This window comes from Bison bison, unplaced genomic scaffold, assembly GCF_000754665.1.
Source record: "Bison bison bison isolate TAMUID 2011002044 unplaced genomic scaffold, Bison_UMD1.0 scf7180017864242, whole genome shotgun sequence".
NCBI classification, from domain to species: domain Eukaryota; kingdom Metazoa; phylum Chordata; class Mammalia; order Artiodactyla; family Bovidae; genus Bison; species Bison bison.
Genome location: NW_011494814.1, coordinates 2,406,491 through 2,434,378, shown reverse-complemented (window position 1 = coordinate 2,434,378; position 27,888 = coordinate 2,406,491). Strand labels below are relative to the sequence as shown.

The 27,888-nt window shown below is 36.7% G+C and overlaps 1 protein-coding gene across 7 annotated transcripts in view; it reads right to left on the bottom strand.

Moving 5' to 3' along the window:
- The window catches only part of HEATR5A (HEAT repeat containing 5A), a 99,177-nt gene that overhangs the window by 55,193 nt on the left and 16,096 nt on the right, over positions 1 to 27,888 (bottom strand). For all 7 annotated transcript variants that reach the window (XM_010847007.1, XM_010847002.1, XM_010847009.1 and 4 more), the window contains 11 exons: positions 27,250 to 27,461; positions 26,217 to 26,325; positions 22,936 to 23,085; positions 22,100 to 22,274; positions 17,599 to 17,759; positions 16,100 to 16,355; positions 15,355 to 15,510; positions 13,708 to 13,958; positions 12,620 to 12,731; positions 8,438 to 8,590; positions 7,380 to 7,479 (listed from right to left, as the gene is read on the bottom strand). In XM_010847007.1, coding sequence (XP_010845309.1) covers positions 7,380 to 7,479; positions 8,438 to 8,590; positions 12,620 to 12,731; positions 13,708 to 13,958; positions 15,355 to 15,510; positions 16,100 to 16,355; positions 17,599 to 17,759; positions 22,100 to 22,274; positions 22,936 to 23,085; positions 26,217 to 26,325; positions 27,250 to 27,461 — 1,835 coding nt within the window. The remainder of the gene's footprint in view (positions 1 to 7,379; positions 7,480 to 8,437; positions 8,591 to 12,619; positions 12,732 to 13,707; positions 13,959 to 15,354; positions 15,511 to 16,099; positions 16,356 to 17,598; positions 17,760 to 22,099; positions 22,275 to 22,935; positions 23,086 to 26,216; positions 26,326 to 27,249; positions 27,462 to 27,888) is intronic.

Below are 27,888 nucleotides of genomic sequence, written 5' to 3'. Positions count from 1 at the left end.
GAATTTTTTAGTTATGAAAGTTAAAAACAAATCCACTGTATTTTTGTATTCCTCTAAAACAAGATGGGATTACGACTGATTACATGAAAAATATTTAAATTGTATTGGCAAGACGTTAAGATATTACAATTCTTAAAAATTCTGCAACATTCAGTTGGTCTAAATACAATAGAATTTAGTTCAGAGGGTTGTTTGCATGTGTGTCCATTTAAAGAAAATAAGATGAATACAAAAAAGTAAGAACTTATTCCTAAGGGTTTCTACTACTATAAGTAGGACAGATTAAAATCTCTAAAGGGCCTTCTTCTATAAATACACTTTAGATTTTGGATAAAAGATAATTTCCATTGCTAGACTTGAAGAAAGACTTTTCCAAGGCCAAGCCCACACTGCCCCCCAAAATAAATGATCATAACATGCTTGAAATAAAAAAGGAGCTAAAATCAGAGTGGGAACACCAATATCAACACAAGAACCTGCAACTGAGCTTGTGCCCATGCACTGCAGGGATGATAAATGAGATCTCTTAAAGACAGTTTATCCCACAGAAATCTCAAAGAAAGGCAATGCCAAAGAATGCTCAAACTACTGCACAACTGCACCCATCTCACAGGCTTGTCAAGTAATGCTCAAAATTCTCCAAGCCAGGCTTCAGCAATACGTGAACTTTGAACTTCCAAATGTTCAAGCTGGTTTTACAAAAGGCAGAGGAAGCAGAGATCAAATTGCCAACATCCGCTGGATCATCGATAAAGCAAGAGAGTTCCAGAAAAACATCTATCTCTGCTTTATTAACTACGCAGTCTTTGACTGTGTGGATCACAACAAACTGTGGAGAATTCTGAACGAGATGGGAATACCAGACCACCTGACCTGTCTCTTGAGAAATATGTATGCACGTCAGGAAGCAACAGTTAGAACTGGACAGGGAACAAAAGACTGGTTCCAAATAGGAAAAGGAGTATGTCAAGGCTGTATATTGTCACCCTGCTTATTTAACTTATATGCAGAGTACATCACAAGAACGCTGGGCTGGAAGAAGCACAAGCTGGAATCAAGATTCCTGGGAGAAATATCAATAACCTCAGATATGCAGATGACACCACCCTATGGCAGAAAGTGAAGAAGAACTAAAGAGCCTCTTGATGAAAGTGAAAGTGGAGAGTAAAAAAGTTGGCTTAAAGCTCAACATTCAGAAAACTAAGATCATGGCATCTGGTCCCATCACTTCATGGCAAATAGATGGGGAAACAGTGTCAGACTTTATTTTTCTGGGCTCTAAAATCACTGCAGATGGTGACTGCAGCCATGAAATTAAAAGATGCTTGGAAGGAAAGTTATGACCAACCTAGACAGCATATTAAAAAGCAGAGACATTGCTTTGTCCAAAGAGGTCCATCTAGTCAAGGCTATGGTTTTTCCAGTAGTCATGTATGGATATGAGAGTTGGACTATAAAGAAAGCTGAGCACCAAGATGCTTTTGAACTGTGGTGTTGGAGAAGACTCGTGAGAGTCCCTTGGACAGCAGGGAGATCCAACCAGTCCATCCTAAAGGAGATCAGTCCTAAGTGTTCATTGGAAGGACTGATATTGAAACTGAAACTACCATACTTTGGACACCTGATGTGAAGAGCTGACTCATTTGAAAAGACCCTGATGCTGGGAAATATTAAAGGGAGGAGGAGAGGGGATGACAAAGGATGAGATGGTTGGATGGCATCATCCACTTAATGGACATGAGTTTGGGTAAACTCCTGGAGTTGGTGATGGACAGGGAGGCCTGGTGTGCTGCGGTCCATGGGGTCACAAAGAGTTGGGACATGACTGAGCAACTGAACTGAACTGAACTGAAAGACAGTTTAAATAGTCCCAGGTCCTGGCAGAGGCAAAGGAATACTGAATTAAACACAGTTGAGGGCAGAATTAGTTAACTGCAAGAAGCTGTGGAAGAAATCACAGAAAACAGCAGAAAGAAAAAAATATTAGAAGAGACATGGTTTCCCAGATAGTGCTAATGGTAAAGAACCCACCTCCCAATTCAGGAGGTATAAGAGATATGGATTCAATCCCTGGGTTGGAAGATTCCTTGGAGGAGGGCATGGCAACCCACTCCAGTATTCTTGCCTGCAGAATCCCAGGGACAGAGGAGCCTGGTGGGCTATAGTCCAGTGAGTTGCAAAGAGTCAAATGTGACTGCAGCAACTTAGCACAACACACACAAGAGACATGGAAGACAAAACAAAAACACTGAAAATCTGTCTAACCAGAGCCCCAGAAGGAAAGTTTAACAAGGAAGGAAAACAGGCAATATTTGAAGAAATAACGGCCTTTCTTCCAGGACAACTGAAATATACGAATCCAACAAAATATACACCACATTGGATAAAGAAATATACAGATCCTTTTAACTAGGAACAATGCAATTATATTAACAATCTAACGAAATTGTAATCTAGAAACTGCTCCATACATTTAGAAATTTTAAAACATAATTTTAAACAACTCCAAAGAAATTATAATGAAATTGAAAAATACATAAAATTGGAAAAAAATGGAAATAGTATATGTTAATACTTTTATGATTGAGCAACTGAATCCTTACAGGGAAATTTATGACCTTAGCTTATATTAAAAGAATTATAAGAAATTCAACAAGCTAAGCTTTCAAATTAAGGTGTTAGAAAAAGAATTTAAGAACAGGAGTAATGACAAGTGATAATTAATGAAATAGGAAACAAGTTCAACATAAGCAAAGTTACTTTTTGTATAAATGAATAAAAAAAAACCCTCTCATGAGATGGGTCAGGAAAAACAGAATAGAAGGCATAATGAAAACTTATCAGAAATTGATAAAGGGACATGACAGATACAACAGAGATTAAAAAAATAAGAGAATACTAAGAATAACTTCATGCCAAAAAAGTTGAAGATGAAGATGCAATGGGAAAATTTCTGGAAAAATTTAACACACAAGCAAAACAGAACCCCAAGCCAGATCTCAAATAGTTAAAGCAATTAAGGAAATGAACTACGTAGTTTAAAATAATTCCCACAAATCAAACAGCAGGTCCAGACTGTTTTACAGAGGGTTTCATGTGACACACCATTTCAATCTTCTAAAAGCTCCTCGTTATAAAACATTCACCTACTTCATTCCATGAAGCTAGTATAGCATCATTGAAAACCTGAGGGTTGCAGCACAATAAAGAAAATTATAGGGCAGTCTCACTGATAAACATATGTGAAGAATCCCAAACATAAAAAACCAAATCTGTAAGTTTACAAAAAAGGATAACTATTTCCAAGCTCAGTTTATCTCAAGAATGCAACCTAGTAAAAAATTAGTAAAATTTGTTACATTAAAATTATCAGATTAAACCACTTTATAAAAATCAAAACCGGACTCTCCTGGTGGTCCAGCAGTTAAGAGAAGCTGCCTGCCAAAGCTGGAGACTTGAGTTTGATCCCTGGTCCAGGCAGATTCCAAATGACACAGGGCAATTAAGCCAACATACCTTAAACACTGAAGCCCATGTTCTGCAACAAGAGAAGCCACCATAATGAGAAGCTCATGTACCGCAATTAGAGAGCAGGCCCCCATTTGCTACAACTAGAGAAAGTTCGCATGCAGCAACAAAGACCCAGTGAAGCCATAAATAAATAAATGAAATGAAAAAAAAAAAGCAAAACCCAATGAAGCCCACTGGCCACAACTACTGAGCCTGTGTGAGAGCCTGTGAGCCCCAAGTACTGAGCCTGTGCACCCACAGCCTGTGCTTCGCACAGAGTAGCCCCGCTCACCACAACTAGGGAAAGCCCCTGTGCAGCAATAAAGACCCAATGCAATCAAAAAGAAATAAAATAATAATAAAACAAAAAGCCTGTCACAAACATTATTCTTATTCGTGAAACATGAGAAGCATTCACTTTAATAAGCCACTTCTATTCAGTTTTAAATTGTAGTCATCTGGTTACCACATAGGGGAGCGACAGAACACAAATAAATATATGAATAAATATCATAAAGGGAGAAATCCTAAAGAATCTACAAACAAATGCTTGATATAGGAAAGTTTAGCAAGGTGGCTGGATATAAGGTCAATTATATTTTTTAATACACTAGCAATAAAGAGATTATAGAGACACACACATACTCACTCCGACATACTTATTTAATAACTGCAAAGAAAAATAGGAAGTAACTAGCTAGGAATAAATGTTTTTAAAGACATATAAGACTTTCACATAGAAAAATTTTACACTTTGTAACAACCTCAACAATAGTAGAGGTATTATGTTTATGCATATTATAAAAATGTCAATCATCTTCAAGTTTATCTATAGATTCAATTTAACTCCAAATAAAATTTCAACAGGAGATAATCAAAACTGCAAAAAGGCCAAACTATGCTTAAAGATGAAAAAGGCCAAAAAGTTTGCCCTAACAGACATTAAAATTTATCATTATTATTATACAGTGTAGTATGGGCACAGAAATGGGCAAACCCATCAATAGAATATGGTAAGAAAATACAGGAACAGACTGTGCTCTGGCATTTACCAGAGAGAGGAAGCATGGATTCCTTTAGTAAAGTATGGGACAATGTGTTATCCATATTAAAAAAGAATGAAATTGGAACCCTATGTCATTCCAAACACAAAAATAAAGTCCAGATGGATTAACACAAATGTGAAAGACAAAAACCTTAAACATTTTAGAGAGAGGAAAAACTGTATCTTTATAACCATGCAGGAATATTTTATAAATCAAAAGAAAGTACTAACCAAGAAACCTATATGCAGGTCAGGAAGCAAGTTAGAACTGGACATGGAACAACAGACTGGTTCCAAATAGGAAAAGGAGTATGTCAAGGCTATATATTGTCACCCTGCTTGTTTAACTTATATGCAGAGTACATCATGAGAAACACTGGGCTGGAAGAAGCACAAGCTGGAATCAAGACTGCTGGGAGAAATATCAATAACCTCAGATATGCAGATGACACCACCCTTATGGCAGAAAGTGAAGAGGAACTAGAAAGTCTCTTGATGAATGTGAAACAGGAGAACGAAAAAGTTGGCTTAAAGCTCAACATTCAGAAAACTAAGATCACGGCATCCGGTCCCAAAACTTCATGGGAAATAGATGGGGAAACAGTGTCAGACTTTATTTTTTGGGGGGGCTCCAAAATCACTGCAGATGGTGACTGCAGCCATGAAATTAAAAGACACTTACTCCTTGGAAGCAAAGTTATGACCAACCTAGACAGCATATTCAAAAGCAGAGATATTACTTTGCCAATAAAGGTCCATCTGGTCAAGGCTATGGTTTTTCCAGTAGTCATGTATGGATGTGAGAGTTGGACTGTGAAGAATGCTGAGCGCTGAAGAATTGATGCTTTTGAACTGTGGTGTTGGAGAAGACTCTTGAGAGTCCCTTGGACTGCAAGGAGATCCAACCAGTCCATTCTGAAGGACATCAGCCCTGGGTGTTCTTTGGAAGGAATGATGCTAAAGCTGAAACTCCAGTACTTTGGCCACCTCATGTGAAGAGTTGACTCATTGGAAAAGACTCTGATGCTGGGAGGGATTGGGGGCAGGAGGAGAAGGGGACGACAGAGGATGAGATGGCTGGATGGCATCACCGACTTGATGTGCATAAGTGGGTAAACTCCAGGAGTTGGTGATGCACAGGGAGGCCTGGCATGCTGCGATTCATGGGGTTGCAAAGAGTCGGACACGACTGAGCGACTGGACTGGACTGAACTGAACTGAACTGAACCAAGAAGTAAAAGACTCATAAATCTGACATTTAAATTAAGAATGTCTGCAGGGTCCAGGTTCAATCCCTTGTCAGGGAACTTAAGATTCCACAAGACATGTGGTACAGCTAAGAAAAAAAAAAGAATGTCTGTTAATCAAATCATTATTTTACCTAAAAATAGGTAAATATATGCATGATAGGGATTTCAAAGAAACAGTGAGAACAATAAACATACAGTATGACACTTAAAGCATCAGGAACCAGATACATATAACATCATAACGAGATACCAATTTACACCTATTGGATTAAACAAGAGTTGATATCTGAGTAAGTGTTGGTGAAGAAGTAGATTGATGGGTACTCCCATTAATATGGATATACATATGAAAAAATTTTGGAAAATAGTTTGGCTATTTCACTGAACAGGAAGGTCAGTTGTTGTACATTCAATTAAATATTAAACAGCAACGAACAAGAACATACTTGCATGTAGAGGAAGTTTAGAAATATCATGTTGAGTAAAACAAGTTAAGCCTCAGAAACAATATGATACCATCTGCCTGATCAAAACCAAGCAAAACTAAACAAGGAACTGTTTAGGGAAACATGTATATGTGATACACTTTTGAAAAATACAAGAAAATGACAACTCTAAAATTCAGGATAGTGATTACCTCTAAAGTAGGGCAGAAAGAATGGTATTAAAGAGGAGCACACAGATAAAACTTCAAAAGTTATCAGTGTTCTAGTCCAGGGATAGCTAATTTGGGCCCACTTCCCCTTATTATTAATAAAGTTTTACTGGAACACAGCTGCATTCATTCATTCACAGATGAGCTATGATTGCTCTTAAGCTACAACAAGGGAACTGAGCCAGTGCAACTGAGACTGTGTGAACTGAAAAGCCTAAAATATTTACTCTCTAGTCTGTTACCGCAAACATTCATTAACCTCTGCGCCAGTTGTGCTGAACTCACAGGGGTTCACTTTACTGTTATGCTTCATAAGCCATAATCTGAACTGTTTTTTTCTTATTTTAGAATTTTCTTCAGCTTTTTACTTTAAAATAATTATAGTTTCATAGGAAGTTGCACATGTATTTTTCCATATACATAAAATGTTGTATTATTAAACACTTTTTGGAAAATCTTTCCCTAAACTGTACATTTCATTAATTGGGAAATTATTAGTGACCATGACATAAATTATATTTAAAAAATATAAATCAAACATGAAAAATATGAACAACAAAAAACTGAAACTGTTAACAAGCATCTGGTTCTTAAGAACACAGAACAGCGCTAACAAACCAATGAAACGCATACCTGAAAAGGTTAACAGGCTTAATATTTACTTTCTCGGTTAAATCTGACTGTATGGAAGATACATTATCCACCAAGTAACTTTCCTTCCCTTTTAATGTGTATTTTTCAAGATCCTACCCTAAAAAAAAAAAAATCATGTAACTAAATGTTTGCCTTCGTCTACAAATGGAACATCATTCACCAACTACAAAAACTTGGCTTCATTAATGTACTTCATACAATATTATATAACCAGCGGGTAACTGATTGCTATAAGTCTGTATCAAATCTAATAGTGGATCCTTACTGAGTTAGCAAATCCACAGTGCAAGGAAGTGGTGGAAGAAGATGCTGAATTACTTCCTCAGTAAGGAGATCACCGCAGTGGGCGACAAAGCTCTTGATAGCTGAAAAACAGAACAGACCTTGACTTAGCAGAATGTAATGAAGCATGAAAAAAAGCATTCAATTTTGGTACAGCATTCACATTTTTTTAAGAATAAAGAAATGTGTGAAAACCAAAAAAATTCTTGAAACTCTAGTAAAAAAAGGAAACTAGTGGCTTCTACTTCCAGTGAAACTGAAAAAAACAAAAAAACAAATCAAACTTCCTAGAATTACTAAAAGAGACAGAAAACCAAATCAACAAAATGTTGCTTTCTTGGGGTTTTATTCAGCCCTTAAACTCAAAGTAGACCTTCAAGTCTACCAATTCTACACTAGTTCTGAGGAACCTGGTTGCCTTTTAAGTCAGCATGTTAGGTTTCACAGATGTTACCTGAAACATACAAGTTCTATAAGGAGTTATCACATATATAGAAAAAAGTGAATATTTAAAATTTAGACTCAGATTCAAGGAAGCATTGATTTTGGTTTTGTTTATTCATGTCATTTTTACTCTTAAAAAAGATGCTTTTCTAAGAAAATATGCTTCAGAAAAAAGTCTGTGCTTCCATGTCTTTTCCTTAGCTAAAATTTTCAATATGGATACTATTTTTAGTGGTCTATGTGTTGTAGAAGGGTACAACTTTCACATATATAAAAAGCTAAATAGAAACCATATTTAGTCGATATTAATTAACTTCAACCCTAGTTTTTCTGAAAAGGGAAATGAATGCCCACTTAACACAAAGCAATCTTGACATTTCTCAAGTAGATCATATTATAATAAAATATCCCAAAGAGAAGAATGCTTAAATTTGTTTTTTTACATGATACTTCTATTATAATTGCCAACATATCAATTATTTCAATAACAAAAATCACCAGAAGCAGATTCTCCCCCTCAAGTTGAAACATACAAGTATATGTGAAGTTAAAAGATGGAAAAAGCCAGAGGAAAGGGAAAGACTAAACTCAACCTACCACAGAGAGCACCAGCGCGTCCTTCCAAGGTTACCTGCCATGTGAAGGAGTCTCCTCGGCTCTTTTCTGTTTCTAGATCTTTAGGAGACACTGGGAAGACACACTTCCACAAGAGCAGTACTCGAGCAAGGTGACGACTGACAAATGCAGGACCTGTAATTTATTCAACTTGTCACTTGTACAAGAACCCGAAGCGGGTACTCTTTAAAACCCTTCCCTTTTAAAAGAAACATATTTGAATCCACTACTGCTGGATTACTTCATCCCTCTAGTTCCAACAAATGTACTACTGGATCAGTGACTATCTGAAGGCACTGGAGTAGAGAGAAAAATCAAGGAACTGACAGCAAAGTCTAGGCTCTGGTGTCTGCTCTTCTACTACTGCTGTGAACTCTTTAAGCCTCAATTTCTTTGAACTGCAAAATGAAGCTAGAACAGCCTGCACTGTTTTATCTCCAAAGACCTGTCCAGAGCCAAACAACAGAATGCACTTTAAATTAAGCCTAAAAAACTAATGTACCTGCATAAATGCAAAGTACTATTGTTTTGGTAACAAATAATACTGTCTCCTGAGAGTAATTCTTTTAAAAAAATATTTTATTTGTTTGTCTGCATTAGGTCTTAGTTGTGGCACGTGGGATCCAGATCCCTGACCAAGCATCAATCCAAGGGCCACCTGCACTAGGAGCTCAGAGTCTTAACCAGTAGATCAGCAAGGAAGTACCCTAATTCTAACTTTTGATAGCAACTTGCTCCAGGTCAAAAATCAGACATGATTAAATCCAAAGGCAAATTTGATTTCAGAGCAACATTTAGAAACTGAATACAGCAAAATAAGCCATATTCACTCCTTGCTTATTACTTTCTTTGATGAAGTAGTACTAAAAACATCCTAGGAAAATAAGGAAACTGGAGTAAGGCAATTAGGAATAAGTGACTTTAAAAGGTTTCTGTGAGTGTGCACACAGGCACACTCATATACAGTGGGCTATGGGAATACAGAAAATTCTGAATGCAAAATTTAGTCAGACACCAAAAAACAAAGCAGGTATGCTGTCACTGGGAATATCCACAGTTAACAAAACGTTTCATAGTATTTGCCCTTAACTCAACAGTGAACAAAGTAGCATCACTTTTCAGAGAGGTATGAGGATAATTTATTTCAGAAGTGTATGTAAAGTAAGTTAATAAACGTGAGTTTACAGTAATTACAAAGTTATACAAGAGTAAGTTTATTCACACCAAGAATAACACTGGATCTAACAAAAACCAAACACACATGTAGATGCCTGCAATTGAATCAAAGGCACTAACATGACATCAGAGAAACTGAAAAGTGTAGCAAAAGGGGTTAGAAGTGTTCACGTTTGAGAAAAGGATTTAAATGTGGTCTACCTGAGTTTAGGTTTGTTCAGAACAGTGAATATATTAAAAATTACAATGAAAACTATAAATGGTGAAGGAAATGCTGAAAATACAAAAGAGGTGTTAAAACTGCCAGACAAAAATCAATAAAGTACTTAGTTCAGTTCAGTTCAGTCGCTCAATCTTATCCGACTCTCTGCAACCCCATGAACCACAGCACGCCAGGCCTCCCTGTCCATCACCAACTCCTGGAGTCCACCCAAACCCATGTCCGTTGAGTCAGTGATGCCATCCAACCATCTCATCCTCTATTGTCCCCTTCTCCTCCCGCCCTCAATCTTTCCCAGCATCAGGGTCTTTTTAAATGAGTCAGCTCTTCACGTCAGGTAGCCAAAGTATTGGAGTTTCAGCTTCAAAATCAGTCCTATCAATGAACACCCAGGACTGATCTCCTTGTAGTCCAAGGGACTTTCAAGAGTCTTCTCCAACATCACAGTTCAGAAACATCAATTCTTTGGCGCTCAGCTTTCTTTATAGTAGAACTCTCACATCCATACATGACCACTGGAAAAACCATAGTCTTGACTAGACAGATCTTTGTTGACAAAGTAATGTCTTTGCTTTATGATATGCTGTCTAGTTGGTCATAACTTTCCTTCCAAGGAGTAAGCGTCTTTTAATTTCATGGCTGCAATCACCATCTGCAGTGATTCTGGAGCCCCCCAAAAATAAAGTCAGCCACCGTTTCCACTGTTTCCCCATCTATTCGCCATGAAGTGATGGGACCAGATGCCATGATCTTCGTTTTCTGAATGTTGAGCTTTAAGCCAACCTTTTCACTCTCCTCTTTCACTTTCATCAAGAGGCTCTTTAGTTCTTCTTCACTTTCTGCCATAAGGGTGGTGTCATCTGCATATCTGAGGTTATTAATATTTCTCCCAGCAGTCTTGATTCCAGCTTGTGCTTCTTCCAGCCCAGCGTTTCTCATGATGTACTCTGCATATAAGTTAAATAAGCAGGGTGACAGTATACAGACTGTCACCTAAATTCCACTGCACCAAATATAATCAGAGCTCCTTGGAGAAACAATTGGTTGTAAGCTGAAGCAGAAATTATGATGTAAAAGCTGAGACATCTTGTCATGTCAAAAATAGAGATGTTATCAAAAGAACACTAGGTTCATGTTAAAAGAACACAGGGGACCTTCCCAGGTGGTACAGTAGATAAGAATCCACCTGCAAATTCAGGGGACATGGATTCGATCCCCGGTCGGGGAAGACTGCACATGTCATCGAAGAACTACTGTGCCTGTGCACCACAGCTACTGAAGCCCACGTGCTGTAAGCCCTGTGACCCACAACTACTGAGCTCATGTGCTGCAACTACCGAAGCCCATGCACCTAGAACCTGTGTTCTGCAATAAGAGAAGCCGCCCTGATGAGAAGCCCATGTACCACAACTGGAGAGTAGCCCCCGCCTGCTCCAAGTAGAGAAAGCCTTCACACAGCAACAGACCCAGCGCAACCAAAAATTAAAAAAAAAAGAAAAAAGAAAAAGGACATAGGAACCAACTAGCAGGGGCTCCCACAGACAATTTGAGGATCAAAGGAATAATGACTGCAATGGACTGAAACACATAAATATGTAAGAATCTATAATGACACCTAAAAGCAAAATCTCACTCATCTTTGAAATTAGGACAGTAACACATTCTAAAACCAGATAATAAAGTGAAAGAATAATGTATTTTTTTAAAAAGCCCAAGAAAACAACAATTAAAAAACATTAATTTTTTGTATTCTTTTGGTATGTTGACTATGAATATGCACAAAACAGGATGCCCTAATCCCTTATATAAAGGCTGTCTTGTAGTCTTCTTCCAATGGGATTACCCTGTTTTGAAAGCTTTTGTTCATTAAAACATTATACTTATTAAGTAGTTTATTTTCTCCTTTAATTAACCAAAAATAATCAATACGGCAGGCAAGAAACATCTAGACAAAAGTAACAAAAGCTTGACCACATTATTCCCATCGCATTGTGAAATCATTGTCTATGCCAGGGGCCAACAAGCACTTCTATTAAGGCCCGGAGAGTAAACATTTTTGGGTTTGAAAGCCATACCATCTCTGCTGCAGTTACTCAATTCTGCCACTGCAGGGCCTGAACACTAGAAACAATATGTAAACTAAGGATGGTGGTTGTATTTAACAAAAAGTTTATTCATGCATATTGAAAACTGACTTTCATATATTTCTCATGTATCACAAAATACTCTATTTTTGTTTTCAAACTATGAAAAACATAAAAACCATTCTTAGCTAATGGGCTGTATGAAATAGGTGGCAATCCAGATTTGGCCTATAGGCTGAACTCTGATGTAGTCCAGTAAGTCCACCTTATTAGTGTCACTGATTCTCAGAACAATTATAGAACTGGATTCATGGGCTATCATATGTTCTCTTGCCTATCTTTAAATTGTGGAAAAATTTTTTTCATGAAGATAGATATGAATGACTTTTGGAAAAACCAGAGTTAAATGTAAAAGCTAATCAAATTGGCTTATCCTACCTAAGGCTCATAAACTGGTCTTAAAGAGAATTTCAAATAAGCACATCCGAAAACATTCTGAGAATTAGATAAAATAAGTACATGGTTTCATAAGGTGACTGCTAGGAGAAAAATTTTTCTATGACTATCTAAATTCTGGTATATATCCAACTTTAAGTTAGTCCTATCAAGTCATACATTAGAATATTTATATTCAGAAAACCCCACGTAGTTTGTAGTTTTATAAGCCCTCCACAAAACTGTTACCTAAGGTCATCAGCGCAGCAATCAACAGCCATCCGGCCTGTGTGCGTTGAGCGGAAAGGCGACTGTTCTGAGCAGCAGAACACAGCAAATCCTCTGCTAACGCCATAATAATCTATTGATGTATAGAAGAAAAAGGTAAAAACAGGTATATCAGTTTATAGGTAACTTGACAGATGATAGCAACTAATAATAACAATCTCTTGAAAAATTCTTACACACAATAAAAGTACATGATAAAAGATAATCATTTACATACACTACACCATAGGACAATGTCATAAAGGAAACGAAGAAAACGTTAAGGCTCCCAGGATAAACACTGGTATATTAGACTGTACACAGCAACCCTAGTTCTGTATACAGCAACCCTGTAATTCTTTGTAGAGCTTACATGAAAACATTGTACAACTGTTCAAGCTGTCTAAAATTTGAATTGACTTTTAGTTTAAAGAAAATTTGATTACAGGAAACTCATTTTAAAATTCTGCACACTACTGTAGCTAACAGTCTTTCCAAAGGTAGTATACTATATAACCATAGTTGAAAGTATTTAATAATTTCACAATAAAGCAGTTTCACAGTAAAGTGAGATTAATTTAAAATGTTATATTTTAAAAGTCTAAGAAATATTGTTTTAAAACAAAAGGAGAGAGAAATAGGATATTTCACATTTATGGATAATGTATGCTTATAGAGTACATCTGGGCTTCTCTGGCGGCTGAATGAGGGAGACCCAGGTTTGACCCCTTCGTCGGGAAGATACCCTGGAGAAAGGAATGGCAGAGCTGAATATATAACCAAAAAAAAAGAAAAAAGTCTTCAGGAAAAAAGTATCTTACTAACTGGAGGTATTTCTAACAAAAGGCACTAAAACCTACTCCTGTTTAAGTGTGGATATGATATTTTTAACCATCCCTTCATTTTTCACAGTTATTACCTTAATGATATTTAACACTAAGCAGTACTATAGCTGATAGCTCAGAAACCCGTCTTGAATGCCTCTTACAGGGTGACACACAGGAAGACAACGAAGGTTTTTAGGAAACGCTTGAAATATCACTATCATACGTGTAGAATGAAGTCGTTACCTTGCCCTTTCCATGAGGAATTCCTAGAGGACAATGTTTCACGGCTCCAAGCAGAGCTGCCACAGCAAAACTAAAGCCAGTCACTGCTTCAGGTGAAGACTTAAGCACAGTAAGCCTTTCGAGGCAACGATCTAAGAGTGGCGTCAGGTAGGAAGGTAGTGCCACAGCAATGCAGTGTAGACACCACGCGGCTGCTAGTCGAACGGAAATGCTAGGATGAAGAGTAACTGAAATGACATTGTCAAGGATGCCTGCAGGAATGGAATAAACAAACAATGACTCAGCTACAGAAATAAAGATGTCATCAAACAGCCAAAAGAGTAAGCGGCCACATGGATTTAAAATATATTATCTTTATCAAAAGCCAATCAGAATTGTAAAAATTAAGTGATACATAATTATAATTTTTTGTACCTAAGAATTACTTCTACTAATATATCACATGAAAATTGGCTTAAATTAAGTCAGTAGACAAAGCAAAGTTTTATTTCCTAAACAAGCCAATGTTCTGCTTACTTGATCTGAGATCATTAATGTGGTACTAGAAATTAATAACAAAAACATGTTGAGAAGAAATGTCACATCTCAGGTCAGCCTCCTTTTCTTGTAAGTCCTTTCTGGCATATTTATCTATGTAATCAGTATTCTCCCTATCCATCATATTGCTTTTACCTGAGAACAAAATGCTGAACAAAATCAAGGCTTCACTAGGTCCCAGAAGGCTACTAAACCACTATGAAGACAATGAAATGCAAATGCTACCACCAGTAACAAGAAAGTCTGTACTGCCACAGTTCAACATATACCTTCATGATAACGTGTAACAGTTCATGTCGACTGCTACCTTACCAATATATGCCTTACAATAAATTGCATACAAACCAAATATAATGTAAGCTCTAGCCAGCAGGAATTGTGTATCACAGTCAAAGGACAAAAGCCATTAAAGATGATTTTAAATAGTAATTACATAACAAGCCTGTCACAAAAGGCCACACGCTATATGATTCTATTTATATTAAATCTCGTCCAGAACAGACAAATCCAGAGACAGAAAATAGATTAGTGGTTATCAGGGCTGTAGGAGAGGAAATGCGAAATGACAGCTAATGGGTCATTTAGGACTTCTGGGGGTGATGAAAACATTCTGGAATTAGACAGTGGTGGTGTTTGTACCACTTTGTGAGTACGCCAAAACCACTGAACTGTGTACTTTAAACCGGTGAATTTTATAGTATTATCTCTCAATAATTTTCAAAGAGAAAGGAAAGAGAATGCTTAGAAGACCTTTGAGGAGGTAAATTACATGTACCATATAGAAACTAATACTAACACTTTCACTGCAGATGAAAGATATAAGTTCAGGATTACTTCTCCATTTTTCCATGTTATCTTAAATATCTCCAGAAAGGGGGTTAGAGTAAAGAAGAGACCTAGAGAACAACCTTTATCTACAAAAGCTAAAAGGAAAAAAAAAATCAAATATATACATATTTTATATAATCTTGATTATACATATTTCATAAAATGACCCTAATAAATCTATAATAAATGAACGATATGAAGGAGCTTTTCTTTCTCAGAGAAAAGTTCTCTAAAAGGAAAAGTGAAAACAAAGTATTCAGACTAGTCACAAGCAACAGATACCTGCACTTGAATCCTGTAACAACGGTGCAGCCGTGGTGCCGAGACTGTGTATGAGATTTCCAAGTTCTTGTAAAGCACACACCAGCATATGCTGGCTGGCAGCTACATCTGCAGAGCCAAGCCGGGTTTCCAAATTACCATCACTCATTACAGCATCTGATAGAAACAGGAAAATTAACTAGGCATCACTGTTTTATTAAAATGTATTACAGGCAATAGGTATCAGGAGTAAAAACGTATAAAGGTAAAGAATACCTCCACTTGATATATATGAAATCCTTGAGGCAGTAACTAAAATACTAAAATAAGACTTGCATCTACAGAGAAAGAACTGAACTAATATAACCAATTTAGTTCAAGCAAGCTGATTATAGATGCCTTATCACTCTTCTAGCAAGTGGCCCTGAAAGGGAGAACTCCATAAGCAGAGTGGACTTCGGACAGTAGAAGAACTAAGATGAACTACCTGTTTTAAAGAGAATGTATCTTAACTTGTATAGAAAGACTATGAATTCTAAGGAACTATTAACCACCACCCTCTAAGATCAGGACATCTATGTAACAGTTCTTATCAAGTTAGATAATTTATGTCTCATCTATCATAGACTGCTCTACTCTGAAAAAACTGACCTGTATTATAAAAGTAGCTTCTTTTGTATTAACATAATTATATACCAGTCCAGCTTTTCAAAGGGACAATTTCTTTAGCACTGTTTTAAAAGAGACTGTCTTAGAAGATCCATACCCATAACTTTCTTTAACTTCCAGATAGCCTGGCAAATATCCTTAGCAGCAGCAATTTGAGCCTTTTCTCCAAGAAGGCCTCCAACAGTAGCTCGAAGGATAAATGAAACACAACGGCGACTGCAGACAGCATCAATCTGAGTTTGGGTGGCCTTAGGGTGTGACTGTGAAACCAGGCTTAGGATATGAGAAAGAAAAGCAGCAAAATTTTTCTCTAGCCATGCTCCTCCTAGTGTTGAAATAAACACCACATAAGCCTAAAAAATAGAAATGAGTTTTATCTTCAAAATGAAATAATTTCAATTCTATATCAATGTCTTATCTTCCATGAAGTATGCAGAATTTATTAATATTTTTTAGTTTTTCCTCATTTGTGTAGCCACTTTAACTATATAAATATTGTACAATGTTTTGCTTGTTAAGCCAAAATTGAAGTACCTAGTCTTTCAACTGAGATTTCATTTATGCTGCCTGTGTTTTATTTTGGTCAGACTTGCAAGGTTTCAGGACAGCCAACGTAGCTAGCTAATCAGTAAAACATGCCTATGACTTTTCCGAACAAAGCATTCAAGCTCTTTAACATTGTGAAGAAGAAAACCCAAATCAAACAAATAAACACAATGTAAGAATTAACTATGGTCTAATACCATAACTCTAAGAGAATTCAGTTCTAGAAAATGGAAAAGAAAGTTTATAGTGATGAATCACTATCTTTATTTTCATGAATGCTAATGGTTTGCCTTACTCTAGAGATACAGAGAGTAGTTATCTCATGTAATCTGTTTTTTAAAAACAGTTTACAGTTATGCTGGGACATTTTATATTTTCATGAACTCTAATATCATACAGTATAAAACAATGAGGATTATACGTGAATTAAAAAAATATATATGTGTTTGCTTAGACCCACAATGGCATCTAGAAAATACGAAAATTCAAAGAAAGAATGCAAAGACCTCTATATTCTCTTATTCAAAGACCCTTTTCCCAAGGTTTAGCTTTTTAAGTTTTGTTTAGGACCAAGAATTTAAGCCCTTAAGGAAATTACAATTCTGTAATCTTTATTTAAAAGTAGAAACCATATAAGATAGAAATATAATATTGCCCACGCTGAATATTATATACCTAACAGTTTAAATTTGAACCCTATAAGCACACAAAAACACAATGGAAAACATGTGAAAACACAAGACACATGGAAGCCCAAGGCCTGGAAACAAACAAAAAAATGTTTACCTTTCAAAGGAAATAAACAAGTCTCCCATTATTACGAACTGAAAGTACACTGCAATAGCTTATTTAGCTGGCTTTGTATAAACAGGCTTCTTTTACTTATAATCTAGCTTTTTTATAAAGTATTTGGCCTCACCACATCTATTTATAAACATGAGAGCATAAGTGATGACCTGGCACAGTATCACTTCTGCCTGGAGTCAGATACTGAAACTTTCATCACGGGCAGGTGGGAATTACATTTAGAGACTGGTTTGTGATTCTAACCTGAGTAACTCCAACTCGAACATCCCTACTGACTGAACTGGTTCCTTTCAGCATATCTCCACTGGCTCGAAGAAATCCTGAACTTCCACGTAGAAACCCTGTTCCTAGTAATTCCAGAACTTCCTCCAGTGATACTCTGCGAATGCTCTGACGTGAGGCTGCTATAACAAAGAACAAAACAAAACATGTAATTTTGTTTTACAGACTAAATTTTAATACATAATCTTGAACAGCATGTTAACAGAAAGAAAAATAAAACTAAAAATCCAAACAAAAGGCAGAACTTACAGGACATTACACACAGTAACACATAAAGTCACAAAAGTGTTCAGACAACAAATCATAATGGACTCTGATGTATCAAGTCAATGACATCTTAAAGTCTATGCCACTTTGAGATTATGACCTATTGCTCTCTTGCCCTCAAGTTAAAAGGCTAACAGTCTTCTAAAACAAGGGGAAACATAAATAAACTGCCCTAGTTCTCCAAGAGTGAAAATGCTACAGGGACTTCTCCGGTGGTCCAGTGACTAAGACTCCATGCTCTCAGTGCAGGCGGTCCAAGTTCAATCCCTGGTTAGGGAACTAGATCCCACATGCCGCAACTACGACCTGGCACAGTCAAATAAATAAATAAGTAGAAAACACTACACAACACTTTGAAAATTCTTTTGAAATACTAAAAGGCCAAAAATCATAATTTTACCTTTCTAAATGCTCTACAACTCTTAATGAAACTTATATAAAGTAACCACACCATGTTTTTTAAAAATTCTCAATTGCAAGTACAACTTTTGTTACATCCTCAGTCTCTAAAGAAATCAAAGCTAGTATTTACTAAAACTTCTCAGTCAATCCTTAGGCTGCAATAATTAAGAGGCTAGCTAGGCAGAAGGTTTTAAGTTTGTCTGCAGTTTGACACAGTTGCGTTTCTCCCTGTGAGTATCTCCTTTTAAAAAAAAGAAAAAAAAAATTTTTTCACCCTTTCATTCTTCTGAAAAAATGATGGTCACATGCTCTGATCCTCATTACCAACATAAGTCATAGGCAGTGGCAAAATAAACTTATGTTAATCCAAGTCAACATTCAGAAAACTAAGATTATTCAGAAAACTAAATTTCTCAGCCTAAAGATGACACAGATGAAAATCTATACTGGTACATGGAAAGAAACATTAGTGAACAGTACAAATCCATGCCCTCACAGATCATAAATTCTAGACAGGAGAGACAAGAATAAATATAACAAATGACAAAGTGTCTATTAATAGTATGTCAGACAGTGATTAAAAGCCACCCAAAAAAATACAGCAGATATCTTTTATGTGCAGTGAGTTCTCTGGTAGGAGACAGGACAGGGTGTGAGGATGGTGCAAGAGCAGAAGATATAGGACCTTGTACATCATCATAATGATGATGTGAGTAAAGTGAGGTGCCAGTGGAGACCCTCAAGCAAAGCAGTAACAGCATCTGTCACTTTGCTTCTGTGCTGAGAGAAGACTACAGAGGGGCAAAGGTGGAAGTAGAAAAAACCAAAACATTAGGAGGATTTAGTAATACAACCAAGAGGTGATGGTAGCTTTTAACAGGCTTTTAACAGGCTAGATCAAGGCAGTTACAACAGGAGTCTTGGTATACATATTTACATAGTTTTAAAATTTTTTATTAGAAAAAATTTCAAAATCACAAAAAAGCTGCAAGAGTAAAATAAATTCTCATGTACCCTTCTCCTAGCTTCCATATCTTCCTTATCACTTTCTCATTTTTGAAGCCTACATATATGGCTAGTTGTAGTTACAGAAAAGCTTTCAATTGCATAAGTAATGCTGTAAGATTTCTCAACACATAATATCAGAAAGAATGTCAGGTTTGATGTCAGTCTGTCCCTATATTGGTGGTATTATCTTTGAATAAATGAATCAGGTGTCTGTCAATCTCATTGACTGTAAAATACCATTTTCCCCTTTATTATCACTATGCCACCTGTGTAGTGATACTTTGCTGCTGCTGCTGCTGCTAAGTCACTTCAGTCGTGTCCGACGGTGCGACCCCATGGACTGCAGCCTACCAGGCTTCTCCATCCCTGGGATTCTCCAGGCAAGAACACTGGAGTGGGTTGCCATTTCCTTCTCCAGTGCGTGAAAGTGAAGTCGCTCAGTCATGTCCAACTCTTAGCGACCCCATGGATTGCAGCCTACGAGGCTCCTCTGTCCATGAGATTTTCCAGGCAAGAGTACTGCAGTGGGGTGCCATTGCCTTCTTCAGTGATACTTTAAGACAGTATAAATAAACTCTAACCCATTTCAGAATGCACTGAAGACTCTTATCTGCATGAACTATTCCTATAATGACTGCAAAGGTCATTATCTAACATTCATCACTTCTAAACTTTTTGGTTGGCATTCAACTGTAAAAATAGACCTTTCCCTTCTCCTTTATTTACTTATTTTCATTACAGACTCATAGATTCCTTTTTTATTTAACATGTTATAATCTATTTCTAGCATTATTAATTCTAATATTGTTTTGAATTTGACCAGAGGAAGTGTCTTCAGAAAGCTGGCCATTGGACGTCCCTTATTTTTTTGGCACAACAAGATGTCCCAGGCTCATTCTCAGATGAGCCTCAACCATATGAGCCACTTCTCCATGGAGCCCCAAGTCTAGATGGTTTTAATATTGGTAAGTAGAGTAGGTATTGAGTGTGAGAGAGACGATTCAAGGTGACTTTCCAAACTGCTGCTTGAACACCTGCATGGATGAAGCTGTCATCAACTTAGCTTAGCAAGACTGCAACTGCAAGGAGAGCAGGCATATATGTATACATACGGGGGAGGGGAAATCAAACATTCACTGGGACAAGTCAAAACATCAAACAGACATTCAAACAGAGATGTCAAACAGGCAGGTACGTATGAGAGTTCAGCATCCAGGAGAGAAGTGTGGGCTAAAGACATAAATCCAGGAACCCCTGATGCACAGACGGTATTTAAGCTAAGAGACTGGCTGGGATCACTAGAGTGAGCCCACGTAAAGAGGAGAAGATCAAGGACAAGGTAATGGGTGTCTTCTTTGAGAAGACAAGGAATCATTAAAGACTGAAAAGGAATTTCTACAGAGGAAGAAAGAAAACCAAGGCAGTATAAGGCCCTAAAAGGCAAGTGAAAAGAGGATGAGAGGAAGATCAACTGAGTTAAATGTTGCTGAAAGCTGACTGCTGCTGTCAAGTAAGACAGCAGAGAACTGCCCACTGGCTTAGCGTGACTAAAAACTAGAATGGAAGCTGCAAAGTTTAGGGGCTTTTAATCTGTTCTGTTCAGTAACACCTCTTACATGCTGAGAATAGTTCATGGCCTGGTATAAATCCTCAATAAATACTTGATTATTTATTGAATAAATGATGAACATGGAAGTCATTGATGACCTTAACAAAAATAGTTTTTGACAGACAACTGGGGAAAAATCTTAACTTAAGTGCATTTCAAAGAAGAGAGAAACTAAAAACTGAATATCAAGAACCCTTCTGAGGAACTCTGCTGCAAAGGCAAGAGAAATTGGGCTCCAGTTGGCTGGGAAGACACAAGAAAAAAAAAATTATTTTAAAGATGAGAGGGGGGGGGGAAATAAAATAAAGATGAGAGGGGGGAGAAAAGCATGTTTTATAGGGAATGAACCAACTGAAAGGGAAAAGTTGATGTAGGAGAGGGGAGACTTCCTACAGCTATGTCCTCAAGCAGGTGAGCAGATGAGCTCTAATACATATTGAACATAAGGCTTTAATAGAAGATAATTCATCTTGATAATAGGGGAAAAGTCTTGATAGCAGTGGAGCATGTGCAGATAGATGCTGGAAGGTGGTAGATTTAGTAGGGGGAGCCTATGGAAGATAGGCCATCAAATGAAAGTAATATAGGAGAAGATGAAGGTATAAAATAGTTAGGAAAGTGGGACCATGAATAGACAAGGGAAATGAAGATACGAACCTTTAAGTTCTCAAGAAGTAACTTTAAAAGATTCCATAAATCCCTGGCAACTTATCTAAACTGTCCAAATATAGCAAATTTCAAGTATCTGTTGTTTGGAATTATTTACATCATTGCTCCCTTATACCAATCTAGAAGATGGCAAACCAAATGTATGTAATCAGATGCACGCTGCTTAAAAAAAAAATTCTCAAGAATCAGATCTTATTTCTTACTGAGCAACACTCCACAATTAACTTACACCAAAAAAAAAACAAAAACAAAGGCCATGGTGTAGAGGAAGACAATGACTGAACAAAACACATTTATTTAAGAGTTCTTTTAAGTTTTTCCTCAAACTTTCACTGAATTGTTTTAATATGAACTCTGAGGACTTTGAATGCTCCCAAGCTAAAATCTGCCTGATATTCTGCCTCTTTTCAGAAGTAATAAGGGGTAGCAGTAATGCTACGTATGTTTGTTCAAGTCAACAGGGAAAAAGTTATGGAAGACATTATGAAAACAATTACATAAATTTACCTGTTCCTGGATGTTTAGAAATTATGGCTTTAGCCAACACCGTGCCTAGTAGTTTTGAAACTGAAATCCGCACATCATAATTGGAGCCTTCAAAGGATTTAAAGCATAGTGTGGCCACACTGTCCAGGTCTGTACTCCACATAAAGACGGCTTCATTCTGAAGTTCAAGGAGACACTATTCAATTGGGAAAAAAAGAAATTAATGAAACACAAAATAGAAATGTCAGGTTCAGATATACATAAGTCGAAGAACCTATCAAGAGCTAACAAAAAGAATACACAAATCCAAAGTCTCTAAATAATGACTGCAGGGACAAGTGAATACTAACTATAAGCCATAAAAATTACGATATATAAAGCAATGTGTCCACAAAGACCCATTTCTAATTCAGCGGGGTATGAAAAATGTCTTTAGAAGCTATCTGTTGGCTATGAGCAATTATGAGACTAATTCCAACATAAACACTAACTGTCTAACCCACTATGTTAAGAAAGCATGATAAAAACAAAGGTCACTTTCAAACAACACAAACCTTACAGGTAAATTTTACACACCCATAGAGAGGAGGGACAGTGGAATGGAAGGAATACTTAGGAGTCTGACAACTTGACCCCACTTCTGACAATGTGCTGCTAACTACTTTTAAGAACCCTGGGAAATTCACATAACCCTTGCAGCCCTGTTTTCCTCATATGTTAAAATGAGACAGTCTCACCTCAATACCAAGGTAGCAGCTCTGAGATCATGTAGCGGTTACCAGTGTTTTCACTGGGATTAACTGATTAAGTTGTCTTTATATTAATTTTTACAAATTCTGCTTATTAGACTATTTTACCTTTGCAGCAGCACAACGAACAGCCATGGATCTATCTGTTAAGCAAGATCTAGCAGCTTTATAAACATCCCTGTGGCAAGGGGTAGCAGCAGCTCCCAGTCCATTCAGTATGTTTTGCAGACTCAGCATAATCTCATAACGACCTTGTGACTGTCAAAGAGAAAAAAATTTAAGGATCAGGAATAAAAGTTCACTGTGAAAAACAGCATGAGCATTGAAATTTATCTCACATATTAGAGAAATAGTAGGATTTTTATACAAACTAATTAACCTATTCTGACATTTAAAAACATGAATAATTTCTATTTTACACAGTGTTAACTATTTTTTTATGCTTCCTTTAAAGCTTATGTATTTGGGTGCATCAGATCTTCGTTATGGCATGCAGATCTTTCACTGTGATGCAAGGATGCTCTAATTGTGGCACAGGTTCAGTAGTTGAGGCACAAGGGCTTAGCCACTCTGCAGCATATGGGATGTTAGTTCCCTGACCAGGGATCAAACCTGAGTTCCCTGCACTACTAGGCAGATCTTAACCAATGGATCACCAGGGAAGGCCCAGTGTTTACTACTTTACAGTGCTATTTGTATTAATATATATTATACTTCAGTACAGTACAAATTTCATAGGGTTGACACGCAGATTAAATGAAATTGTATGGAAGTACCAGGCATAAAGCTTGCACATTGTTAAGCATTCAATAAATGGTTGTTACAAATGAGGTAACATGGTAAGAGTGCATGGTCTGCCACCTACTAGCTACATGTCTTTGGGCAAATCTGTTTCTCTATCTGTTATATGGTTGTTGTGAGGATCAAATGAATTACTACATGTCATTACTGCACATGGTGACCACCGCCCTAAAATTAAAAGATGCTTACTCCTTGGAAGAAAAGATGACCAACCTAGACAGCATATTAAAAAGCAAAGACATTACATTGCCAACAAAGGTCCATCTAGTCAAAGCTATGGTTTTTCCAGTAGTCATGTATAAATGTGAGAGTTGGACTATAAAGAAAGCTGAGCGCTGAAGAACTGATGCTTTTGGAGAAGACTCTGTGGTGTTGGAGAAGACTCTTGAGAGTCCCTTGGACTGCAAGGAGATCCAACCAGTCCATCCTAAAGGAAATCAGTCCTGAATATTCATTGAAAGGACTGATGATGAAGATGAAACTCCAATACTTTGGCCACCTCATGAGAAGAACCGACTCATTTGAAAAGAAGCTGATGCTGGTAAAGATTTAAGGTAGGAGGAGAAGGGGACGACAGAGGATGAGATGGTTGGATGGCATCACCAACTCAACGGACATGAGTTTGAGTAAACCCCAGGAGTTGGTGATGGACAGGAGGCCTAGGGTACTGCAGTCCATGGGGTCGCAAAGAGTCAGACATGACTGAATGACTGAACTGAACTACTTAGAACAGTGCCTGACACACAGTAAATGTTCAGAATATTTTTATCATTTATTGGTGTGAGTAAACTCAAAGTTTAAAGTCTGAATTTAGATTTTAAAAGATCTGGGTGTGAATCCTGGCTCTGAACCTTAGCAACAATGTGACTTTAAGCTGTTCTTACTTATTTCTTCAACTATAAAATGAGGATAAGGAACTTCCCTGGTGGTCCAGTGGTTAAGACTCTGGGCTTCCACTGTAGGGGGCACTGGTTCAATCCCTGGTCTGGGAACTAAGATCCCACATGCTACATACCATGGCCAAAAATAAATAAATAAAAATAAAACGAGGATAAGATGAATCCCATAGAGCCAGTAAATAAGCGCCTGTGGGGAAATCATTCACCATAGTGCCTAGCACGCAGTAAACACTCAAGAAATAGTACCTGTTTGTGTATCTCAGGAAGTTAAGGCTACTACAGGTAAGCTAACATCAATATCATTTTCATAGCAATGTTATTAATTTTTGTTCAAAGGGGCATAATAGTGAGTAATTACAGGTGGACATAGCAAAATGAGTCCAACGGGAAACTTAACTTTTTTTTCAAATACTGCCAGTTTCAAACACTGTCTATCACTATTGGTGTGTATCAAAGGTGGAAATCCCTTTTGATATTTCCAAAACACTGTGGTACTGATAAATCAACTCAATCATAAAGGTTATAAAGTGGAGGAGCAATAAAATACTTAGCAAGAACTTAATATTTTCTGAGACTTATAGAGTAATTCTCTGTTAACCATGAGCCCTAAAAAGTATAGCTTTATCAATGGCGCTAAGAGAAAAAAAAAGTTTAAAGTGGACACACTTCAGTAAAAAAAAGTTTTTACAGACACGTCTTTTTAAATAAAACCATGTTTATGGATGTTAACAATCTCTCCTCCTTAATCATCTTCTTCAATCTTTGTGAAAGCTATTACTGCTGAGAAGTAATCTGCTGAGTTGATTTTCTCACCAGTTTTATATTATGGATTTCACTTCTCTGTAAAGTTCTATAATCAGTTACATTCTTCTTTAAATTTGGCATATTTTATATTTGAATTTTCCCATGTTTTATCCTGACAGAGTTAAAGAAAGGTGTGTGACAGTCCTGCATTTTTACAAATTTTCTAGACTTCTTCAAAGTAATGTAAGAATAAGAACTAGTGCGATTTTTTTTTAATATTTAAAGGTGCTGAGTTATCCTTAAATATGAGGAACCACAGATTTAAAATTTTTGATATACAAACATACAAATGTTTGAATCTCAAAATGTGATTGGTAAAACTTTAGTTGGCAAAAAATTACAGTATATCTTAGAAGTCTGATAAAGACAAAGGGTGTTTCACAATGGTAAATGATACCAACATATCAGTGAGGCTAAGGCTGAGAATATATTCACCCCTGGCAATTAAAAGGTCATCCAGGTCCTAGTCAAGCTTATGTCCTTCACACTCTTTCCTACCCTGATTTTATTCCTTACTCCCTGCTGATGCTGGTAGAATACTAATCCATCCATCAGGTAGACGGTCATTACCCATTATGTATCTGGACCCTTGGTGGCAAGCACTTGCTCTGGCACTAGTAAGTAGCATGAGATGGAAAAGGTGAAACAAGGAGGAGCAGGACAGGTCTGCCAGAGAAACACCTTAGTGTGTGTCCACTGGAATTTGTCTGAATACACAAAATTTTACTGCATTATTGTTTTTCTAATAAAGATTTAATATACAAAGTACATAGGTGCGCTACCTAAAAGTATGTCATTTATGGATATATTTACACATATACTATGTATGCTTGTCACAGATAAGGCTCTTTTATAAGCTCAAGAAACTATAAAATCTGTATTTACCTCTGCACTCTTCATGGCTTTGAGAATATTCCCCACCGTATCAGTAAAGGTGTTACCTAATATTCTACCCAACTTCTTGTACAAGGAACCCAAACACACCACAGCAGCGCTGAAACGACATTTCAATTAGAAATCAGTCAGGAATGAAAAAACAGGAAAAAAAGGATCTTAGGACATGCAAAGATGACTACTTAAATTTTTAAAGGATAAATTTCCCAGAATCTACTCCACTGTTAAGTCATAAGGAATGACACTGGAGTATCAAATGATTACATTTTCAATATAAGAATGTTAAAAAGATCTATCTTCAACTAATTTAAATCTCAGCCCAAAGATTCCATTCCTCCAAATTTTTTAATAGAACTGAGCTTCATATGTTAGATAATCAAAGACAGTCTTAAAAGAAAAAGAACAGTGTTCTCATCAAGTCTCAACATTTTATGGAAAAGCATATTCTATCATAAGCTAAAAATTAAATCAATAAAAAAATTTCTATAAAATTAGTACCATGGAGCCATACATCGTAAATAGCCTTCTCTAAACAACAGGTGATAAAATGAACTGAGTCCTATGGAGAAAGAAACTTAGTTGTTCTTTTAGGATCTTAGAAAAGTATTGTTCTATATATTTACTATTAATCTTCACTACTAAGAACTAATAAACTAAAAGAACATCCAAAACATGAAGAATTTAACATACTTGTTCCTTAAACACTCAACGGCTAAAATATTAATCAGACGGTTTTGATTCCCAAATCTAAGCTTCACATGTCTAAAATTTTTAAAAGAACTATTTCTCAATGGGAAAATATTAGATCTTTTCAAAAGCTACATATTTTTAAGAAAATGAGGAAAACAATTTGTATTCATTTTTATAATAATTATCAAGTAGTTTAGTTCTTTAAAAAAAGTTATTTTACTAAACAGAGTTGATTAACAAGGTTGTGCTAATTTCTACTATACAGCAAAGTTTGAGTTCTTTATAAAAATGATACAACAAAGATCTCTTATATTCAGTTTCAATATTAACTTACAGTTTAGTGGGAAGATAACTTGGAGAATCATCTTTGCTTCGAATAAGATCATTACATTTATCGATTGTCTCATAAACAGAGAATGTGTCTCCAATACTATAAAGAAGGGCTAGATTCTTAGCAAGGAGTTTACGAGTAGGAGGCCCTGGCGAGCTGTTCAGCAAAGACAGGAGCTGTTCCACAAGAGTCTTCTGTTTCTCCCTTACATCACTCTACAAATGAAGTGAACAAAGATTATCATCAATGCAATTACGTGTACTTCTATAATATGATTTTGCTTTCATGTAATTAAGAACCAAAAGCCTCTAGAAAAATGAAAAATTATTTTAACTAAATATTACAAATAAGTTGGTGGCATAATTATTACACCTCACAAGCAAGTAGTTTGCTGCATTGCTGGTATCTCCAGAGAATAAATTCTGGACCACAATATACTGGAGTCTGTGAACAAGACAAGGGTTCCATTTTTTCTCTTTCTTCTTAGGTTTGAAACGTAGAACAAATTTATATCTTAACTAGCAATGGCAACCCACTCCAGTACTCTTGCCTGGAAAATCCCATGGGTGGAGGAGCCTGGTAGGCTGCAGTCCATGGGGTCGAGAAGAGTCGGACACGACTGAGCGACTTCACCTTCACTTT